The following is an 8,966-nucleotide window of genomic DNA, read 5'->3' as shown; positions in this document are numbered from 1 at the left end:
CCCCCCGTCACGGCTCAGGAACTACAGGTTCGAACAATCATCACACCGCAGGATGCTGCCAGCTGGTTCGTATATTTGAGGCAACATTTGGCGATGCCGTCCTAAGACAGCGATTCGGCCACGTCCCCAAGCCCAACGCAGGTCATGGGGGTCCACTCCGAGGACTCGATCCACGGAAGCATGGTCTTCTCCCAATAACCGCAGTCGCAGACACGCCAAGCTTTGAACGCCAGGGCATACTCTACTGCGCCTCGGTCGTGGTCAGTCTACCTCTCCCAGCGCAAGAGGTGGAACCTTCAGGAGCAGATCCAACGAGCTCGTAGTGATCTTTGGGTCTGGAATCCTGTTGATCGAGCGCATCTGCTCCCACGTCACCACCCTCGCTTGGTGGATCGGCCCCTTTGTCATCTCCCCAACATCTTCACCTTGATGTCGTCCTTGTCAAACACGGCCCCGGGGATCTTCAACGGCAAGGTCACAATCGGACTTCTAGCAGTTTCGGCGTTTCGATAGGTAAGTAAACCTTTAAGAATCCTTTCTCTTCTTCCTCTTTATCCCATTCAATGCTCATTTACCTAGTTGCTTCCCCTTTCATGAACACCATCATTCAAGTGCATGCTCTACTCCACTGTGACGACTTCAGTAAGGGAGAAAAACAAGAACAGTTGTGCAAGACCAAGACGAGGAGGAGACAGCCGGTCTGATTTCCGACGGCGCCCACGGCGGACCCCCGCGGGCTTGATTCATTACGTACTAGCACATATTTATGCAGCATCATGACATTATAACGACAGATCCATTATTATCTACTTGAGAAGCCCTGTAATCTGTACAGAGATAAGAATTAGCCGTATGACACATGGCAGCATCCTTGTAATATAATATCTTCGTTTGTCAACATCGAACATATTATCTCACGGGCAGAGGCTGCATCACGTAACATAAAACGATCAATTGGCCTGAACCTTGGCGCTGCCTTGGCTCCAGCGGAAAAGTTGCCGCATACATTGCGGAGAGAGCCGTACCGTTTGGACACGAAGCAACTGCGGAGGAACGAATCAAACGAAACAGAGAATCTGTTACATCTACGTGACTAGCTATCTACCGGACGGCTGTGCAGTCGCAGTACAGCCGCCACTGCGGCGGAGACCTCTACCCCTGCTTGGTCTTTTGCAGGTTGCAGCGGAAAGAAGACTCCTCGTAGAGTACGTTTAGACCGAAGCTCGTGCAGCTGATGTGGTGGGGTTGTAGGTACCTTCGATATGCGAAGTAGTATCATGGTTGATACTCGTTCTCGTATATATCGCGATGACACCGACTTCATGTCAAAGAAGAAGAGAAAAAAAGAAGACGAAAAAAACACCGAGTCTGCTTAGGATAGGATATAGCGGGATAAGAGACGAGGCTTGCTAAGTAATAATAGTGGCCAAGTCGAAGCGAGTGGTGAAAGCATCAGTTACGAGTGTGCTGTGGTAACTATGTGTGTGTTGATCGTCGTACAACCAACCGTATCCTGACATTTAGTAACGTCTACTTTCCCCTAGGATCTTGCCGAGATGCCATGTACGTAAGCGTACTCTTGCACGCATGAAGTTGCAAATGTGGTTACTCTGACCAGTCATTAGTGAGTCTTCGGTAGTTGTTAACTCTTCCCGCCGCGTCGTATTCGTTTAAGCACGGACGGGGCATGGGGGTGGAAACCTGCTCCTCTGTACCTCGAGTCACGGCGTTGACTACGGAATATCACGTCTACGGAGTATTACGCCATAGATGCGGGAGGCGAGGCAAGGATCAGTCGGTCCACATTGCCACAGGTTCTGCTACCTTGGCGCGCCCTAAAGATAGCACGATCGGGGTTTTTTTGCCGCTTCCGACCCTCATGATAAGTAGCCGTAGGTCATGATGTGTTGAAGCTTACACGACCTTGAGCGTGGCACTCCACTTGCCCATGAGCGTGGTGTGCGAGGGGCTGTGACAAGCCGTTCGACGATTAATCTGTAGTCTGGAAATACCCTATTTGCAATTAATCACGGCCAGGTATGCTGTCGTTGCGTACATAACCAGTAATAAGTAATGATACATATGAATAGCAGGCATTATTAGCGAGGACCCAGGTCATTCAGCTACGACATGGATAATGATACTACTGCATGCATCGTAGGACCCACGCCCGTCAGCCACTCGGGTTTTATCCACAAGTACAAGAGTAGGCAACACTGGGGCTCCTTGCATCATAGCACTATTCGTACTCGTATAGCTGCAGGCTGGCTTGTGGAACAGGGGATGGATATTGGAAAAGATTAGGTTGCTTCTGTTCCTGACTAGGGCATCTCGACCACGGGTAGAAGTCGGTATTACTGGTACAGGCACGTAGCTGGTACACAGTGCAGCCAACTAGTAGTATTGCTTGGTTTCGAGAGGCTCCGATAAGTCTTCTAGACTGTGTCTTAGGCCCGTCTATAGCCATAGCTCCATGCGCCAAGCGGCGGCAGGGGACGGGTCGATAGCATCACTTCTATGCCTATACCCGTCACCATATCCGTTTCATGGTGCGAAGAGAGGCACCATGGAGCTATAGATATTCAGATACGCGAGCGCAATTAGCGTGAGTGTATAGAGTTGAGAAAATCATTCAAGGGACATGACGGACATTTATCTAGACCGTCCGACGATCTCGAGATGGTGGATAATGTCCTTGAATACGTTGCCGCTTGTCGTTCTATCGATTGGGCCTGGATGATTGCCTACATGATATCATCTGCCACAATCGATTGATCTCGGGAAGGAAATTCTTGTCAATTCTTCTCTTCTTCCGACGTAACAAGCAAGATTACGCTACGCCTTGGACCTCGTCCAGGTCCCACTCCATGTACACTTCAATCCATGTAGAGGCGGTCCTTCTCATCGGAAAGCTACACTGAAACCTGCCAAGCGTTGCTGTGACATATGTGGATGAGATGCTCAATATATAATAGTATACGTTCAGTAAGAGTATTCTTGGAAGCTGTATATCCACGAGAACTGTGCACCCGGGGAACCCAAGCACCGAGAGACCGATTGTGTGGAAACGCCCGTCACAGCTAGCGGCATTGCAGGACCTGTTCTGGTCAATAGATGTCCGATGATTGGTCTATCGGCATATGTGCCGGCACTTATGCATGCCCCCCCCCCCTCCCCCCGGACGACTTGCGACTACATCCTCGGTGTTTCGGGGTTTGGAGATGTAAAAGGGCCAGTGATGGGCCATGGCTCATCGGAGAGCCATGCGCTCGATGAAGCCTTCTCGTTGCCGACATCAAGAATAGATCTCGTACTCGTACTCATACAATGCAGTATAGCCAGATGAAGAGACGTCCAAGTCTCTGGGATACTACATGTACTAGAAGACCACACGTATATATATATGCTGGGTGGCCCTCGAAACTGATTCTGGGCAAGACCGGCTCAGAAATCTTCCAACTTCGCTAGTCCCAATCACCATGGCCGGCTCCGTGATGAACGTAGTCATGGAAAACATGACGGAGAGCGCTCCTTTCCTGGAGAAGGAGACCACCATCATCGACCAGTTCAACACCAGCATCTTTGTCTCTGGCGTATGCTTCATGTTTGCTGTCGGATACTACGCATATGCTTCCCGGGATCCTTACAGGGAGATACCCGAGCTCAATCCGCGCCGTCCCTTTGAGTTTAGCGACACCAGAAGGGCGCGGGACTTCATAAAGAACACCTTCGAGACCTTCTCCGAGGGCAAAAGGCGCTTCGGTTCGAACCCTTACAGGCTCTTTAGCGATACTGGAGCCGTCCTTGTCCTGCCCGATGACTTTGTCGAGGAGATCAGGAGTGATAAACGCTTCGACTTCAGCACCGGTGCCGGCAACGTAAGTGTCCCGATCTGGAACAGACAGGTCGGAGGAGGACAGATAGTTGGCATGCTAACGTCGAGGTAGGATGCTCATAACTATATCCCCGGATTCGAACCGTTCGGCATCGACGATTCTCTTCAAAAGATCGTCAACAAATACCTGACCAAGGCACTCGGTACGTGTGCGAATCTTTCACCGAGACGCAACGACTACTTTCTACATGATGCTAATACGACGGAAATAGCAAAGGTGACAGCTCCGCTGTCTCAGGAGGCTGGCCTCGTCATACATGAAGTAATCGGGGAGGAAACCGGTACGCATACCAGACAGTGAAGGCTGCATCATCCTGCAGAAGCTGACGCGAGCCCCCAGACTGGCATAGCCTCAACGTCCAGGAAACCATAATGGCCGTCATCGCAAGAATGTCGTCCCGTGTCTTCATGGGCGAGGAGCTCTGCCGCAACAAGGCGTGGACCGACATCTCGGCGAGATACACGCTCGAGGCTTTCAAAACCGGCGATATCCTCCGCGAATATCCTCCCTGGATGAGGTCGTGGGTCCATTGGTTCTTGCCGGGCTGCCAGAATTCTCGGCGCTTGCTGCAAGAAGCCCGGGAAACCATCAAGCCCTACATAGTGAAACGCAGACAGATCAAGGCCGAGGCCCTGGCACGCGGAAAGAAGGTATCGTTTGACGACGCCATCGAATGGCTGGAGGCGACTGGCTCGCGTCTGGACGCAGCCACCGGCCAAGTCATGCTGTCCCTGGTGGCTATCCACACTACCACGGACCTGCTTCAGCAGACGATGACCAACATCGCCTCGCACCCTGATCTGTTCGAGCCCCTTCGCCAAGAGATCGTCTCTGTTCTGAGCACCGACGGGCTCAAGAAGGCTGCCCTGAACAGCCTGAAGCTCATGGACAGCGTGATCAAAGAGTCTCAGAGATTGAAGCCCGTATCAACAAGTAAGTCACGCTGGCATCTCTGTCTCCCGTCCTCCCTCTTTCCGGCCTGCAGCTCCCTCTGACACGATTGCCACAGTCTGGAGGAGGTACCCTACCGAAGACGTGACACTTTCGAACGGGTTCAAGATAAAGAAGAACACGAGGATCATAGTCAACAACATGCACATGTGGGATGAGAAACACTACGACAACCCGGAACAGTTTGACGGCTACCGATTCTTCAGGATGCGCCAAACTCCAGAAGAGGGCATGGCGCACTTGGTCAGCACGAGTCGGAAGCACATGGGGTTCGGCCACGGTACTCATTCATGCCCAGGCCGATTCTTCGGCGCCAACGAGATCAAGATTGCCCTTTCCCACCTCCTGCTGAAGTACGATTGGAAGCTCTGTGGCGAACCTAAGCCGATTGGCATCGCTATAGGGATGACGTACGGGTCAGATCCTACCTCTGAGCTCGAATTTCGACGGCGAGAGTCTGAGTTTGATATTGACAGTCTGGTGACTGAATGAGGGAAGCTGTGGCTATTTCAAGGCAGGAAGGATGAGCGTCCGGGAGGGGGTCGTCTTTCCACTCTTTTATTCTGGGTACCGTCGTGCATGCATGCGTGGCCTCTGATGAGTCGGGCGGGGGTGCGTTCCTGAACGGTTAGCCGTGTCGATGAAGAAGATGGAGGCCAGAAATCTACTATCATTGATCTGTGTTGCTAGGTTAACCCCTGTCAGATCAACCAGCTGGATAAGCCACCGGAAGAGGTTGATAGAACGGAACACCTGTACATACTACAGTCACTATTTTCCTCATACATAGAACAACAGCACGCATCAATAAGAAGCTCAGAAAAAGCCTGATGGGGAACCCTTTTTTTTACGTCATTATATCAGTGAAGAATTATCCGGATAAATCTCCTGCCGATCCGGAACCTCCAACTCAACAAGTGTTTTACCGATATCATTCCGCCGCTCAGTCTGACAGCCCCACTGGTCAGGTGACTGCAGCCACGGTTGGACTTAACCGCTGCACCACTAAGCAAAGCTTTAGGCCTGATTGCTCAGGTGGCCGTCACAGCCGGTCATACGCCTCTCATACAGTCTGACAGCCACACCCTTTTCCTCCGCACACCCCTAGCTCTAGCTTTTCCCTCATATCATAGCATCGACAAGATCATCAATGCACATCACCTTTTCCGTCCTCTCCGAGGCCTCTTGTGCCAGTCTAATTATATGTGAAAGGAGGGCTGAGCCATGACAAAGGGCTATGAGTAGTCACTCTAACCTGTACTTCTAGAGTCTTGGACAATGACACCGCTTCTCTCATCTATTCCACTTTACCCGTACTATGAGCTTGCGATGGTATTGTCTCCTGCGTCTCCAGCAGAAGATATCTCACCAAGACTGCCACACGGCATGGGCCTGGGATCTACAGACAGGTACGGAGTATTCACTACAAGGTACAAGAGCCATCATCACAACGGGACAATCGTCGAGGGAGGGTGTCTAGGGTAGCATACTACACCTGCGTGGAGCCGTGCTCATGAAATGTTTCCGAAGCCTCTATGCAAGATCTATGCAAGCACAAGAGGCCCTGCTCAGGTATTCATCAAACGGTCATACTCTTATAAACCCCTTGAAGACAATCCGACCACCGTGATATACGACCTGGGAACAGGGGCCCACACAAATGCACATGAAAAACTTCAATTACTTCCAAGCTCCTTCGCTTCCTCACCGAGTGACCGGTTCGTGTTCCCGCCCCAACCACGTACGGAGCCTCTCACGTATCATCGCCTCGACCTTGGTCAACACCATCTACCAGACGTATGGTCTCGCCTAGATGTAGATTCTATGCCGCGATTAGCCTGTGGACGTTGATGTTCCAGCCCAGCTACCGCTAAGTTGTCGTTCCACCACGTGTATGAGCAGCTGCTTCTACAAGTCTGCTCGACAATTCCGCAGCAGACTAAGAAAGAGACACGTTGGACCTTTTTTTGTTTTTTTGTTTTTTTTTGTGTCAATTGTGATATGCGTCAACCGTCCATGTATACGGAGTGTTCACGGGAGGCTGCTGACCAGATGTTGTCTACAGATTAGACGTAGCACTGATGCAAACATCAGGGGAGGGAGCACAGCTCTGTCCGACACAGGGCTCGGTCCCCGTGTCGAGCCTTTTTGCCTGCTGTGCAATCTGTACAGATTACAGATTAGATTAGACATCTAACCATCGTCGTGAATACGAGTATGGACAGTGATGGCCCCTCAGGTCGGTCCCCTGCGATTCGCATCCGTGGTGGGCGTCTCGCGGAACTTATGTCTCCCTCCCCACTGCAATCCTGTTATTTATAGAAACCCTCAAGCCAGCCCTGCGAATACTGCTCGTAATGGTATGTCATAGAAATGTCCAGAACACCTACACCGACGGGCCGCAGCTCAGCCCTTTCTGTTCACCCGCAGCCGCGGCGCTTATGCTCTGCCTAGGGTACGTGAACGGCAGTCAATGCTGGAAACACGGACCTCTCGGCATAAGGGTCGCCTCTATCATGACCCTGACTTGCTCTCCGAATGAGATTTCGCAATGCCCCCAGGCTAGCGGGTGTGAGGTGGGGTCTTGACGTCGAGGATCCGGCAGTTGCGCATGTCGTGTGCCGCCCCCAATGGAAGCCGAACCGGTACATGATGCGCGTTTACTTCTAGGCACGGCAATCGGACAGAGCGGCTGTCAGAGGAGAATCGGCTGCCGTCCTTTCTACCGTGACGATATGAGCAGACTCTTTGTGGCATCGTTGGAAAAAATGGTACCTCTCATCAGGCAAGGATGTTCTACCTGTACTCGTACAGGCGGCTCGTATCTCGTATATTAGATAGTGGAGCTTCTTTTTTTTTTTTTTTTTTTTTGGTGAGGTAACTGCAACTTGTACGAGTATGAGTAGTAATATTATCAGTAGCAACTGAGCTTTTCCAAATGATTGAGACTGTCCATAGCCAAGGGTTCTTCAATCCTATGCATAGCCACTCGCGGTACCTCTGATTCGTACGAATACAGAGTGGTAATATGGAGCAGAATCCGACGGACACCCGCCCTTTCTGCCTTCTGGCCCTTGATACAATCTGCAACCTGCACGGAAACGTTTCGTCCCGGAATACGATGTAGTAGATGCTAATACCTTTATAGCTTGTGCACTAGCTGTCTAAGTGTGTCACCTTGCTGTCATCCACTAGACTGGCCAGCGTGCCGATGCATTACGATCGGAACGGATGCGCGCCTACATAGCCTGTGTATCTGACCTCACCGATGACCCTTTGTACAACGCACGTGTGATGCGTATATAAATAGATCCGTAGCTGCTATTCCAAGCATAGATAGAGAAGCAAAATCCACGGAGTACTCCGTACAGGTTGCATGGGCGATGGGGATCATTTCGATACCCCTGAGTATAAGTAACGTGGATGTTGTCAATGAGGTTGTTCTAGAAGCATAAACCTACTTCGATGTCCCGGCTTGGCATGCATAATAACAACGTCCGAGCTATGATCAGACCAGTATTGTGGTGCTCCTTCGGACATCGGCCGACTACATCTCTTGGGCTGTTCATGCGTGTCCGTGGAGGGCTCTGCTCCCTTTCTTCCAGCCTAGATGTACAGCCAGCATGTAGCGTTGGCGTTCCGATGTCTTGCACTTCAGCAGGCTCGTCGTGTGCGCATTACTCCTCTCGAAAAGGAGTCAATCTGTGACTTGAACCGGGGCCGATTCGTACGGGTGTGGCCTCACCGACAACACAGGGAAGGGGGCAGAAGGGAAATATGGGCCTGCCGGTCGTTTCGGTATACGAGCAGTCACAGTAGCTTGAATACGAGGCCACGCTCGGCCCAGGAGGATGAAGCCATCTTCCCCATCCTCAAGGAGGAGACTGGCTTGGAGGTTGGACCGTATCGGTCAGCCGACGCTCAAACCTCTATACGAGTAGTTAATTTAGAGAAAGACATCTGAGATGGAGTATATATAGACCAGGAAACTCCCAAACATCAAACATCCTCACAACATCTCATCCTCAGCTTCTCATCCTCAAGTCCTCAGCTTCCTTACCAACTCTACCGACACCGCACATCTTCCACCACCTTACCCTACTCTCCAAAACCTTCAAC

General features: G+C 51.3%; 1 protein-coding gene across 1 annotated transcript; it reads left to right on the top strand.

Moving 5' to 3' along the window:
- Positions 1 to 3,479: 3,479 nt before the first annotated feature.
- On the top strand, positions 3,480 to 5,339 carry GMORB2_7744 (Cytochrome P450; the record flags this gene model as incomplete). The annotated part of the gene is made up of 4 exons (XM_035469709.1): positions 3,480 to 3,878; positions 3,948 to 4,176; positions 4,236 to 4,829; positions 4,906 to 5,339. The coding sequence occupies 4 exons, from the start codon at positions 3,480 to 3,482 to the stop codon at positions 5,337 to 5,339; spliced, it is 1,656 nt and encodes a 551-aa protein (XP_035320803.1).
- Positions 5,340 to 8,966: the final 3,627 nt, after the last annotated feature.

This window comes from Geosmithia morbida, assembly GCF_012550715.1.
Source record: "Geosmithia morbida isolate 1262 chromosome Unknown scaffold_9, whole genome shotgun sequence".
NCBI lineage: Eukaryota > Fungi > Ascomycota > Sordariomycetes > Hypocreales > Bionectriaceae > Geosmithia > Geosmithia morbida.
This window is presented reverse-complemented; position numbering and strand designations above follow the sequence as displayed.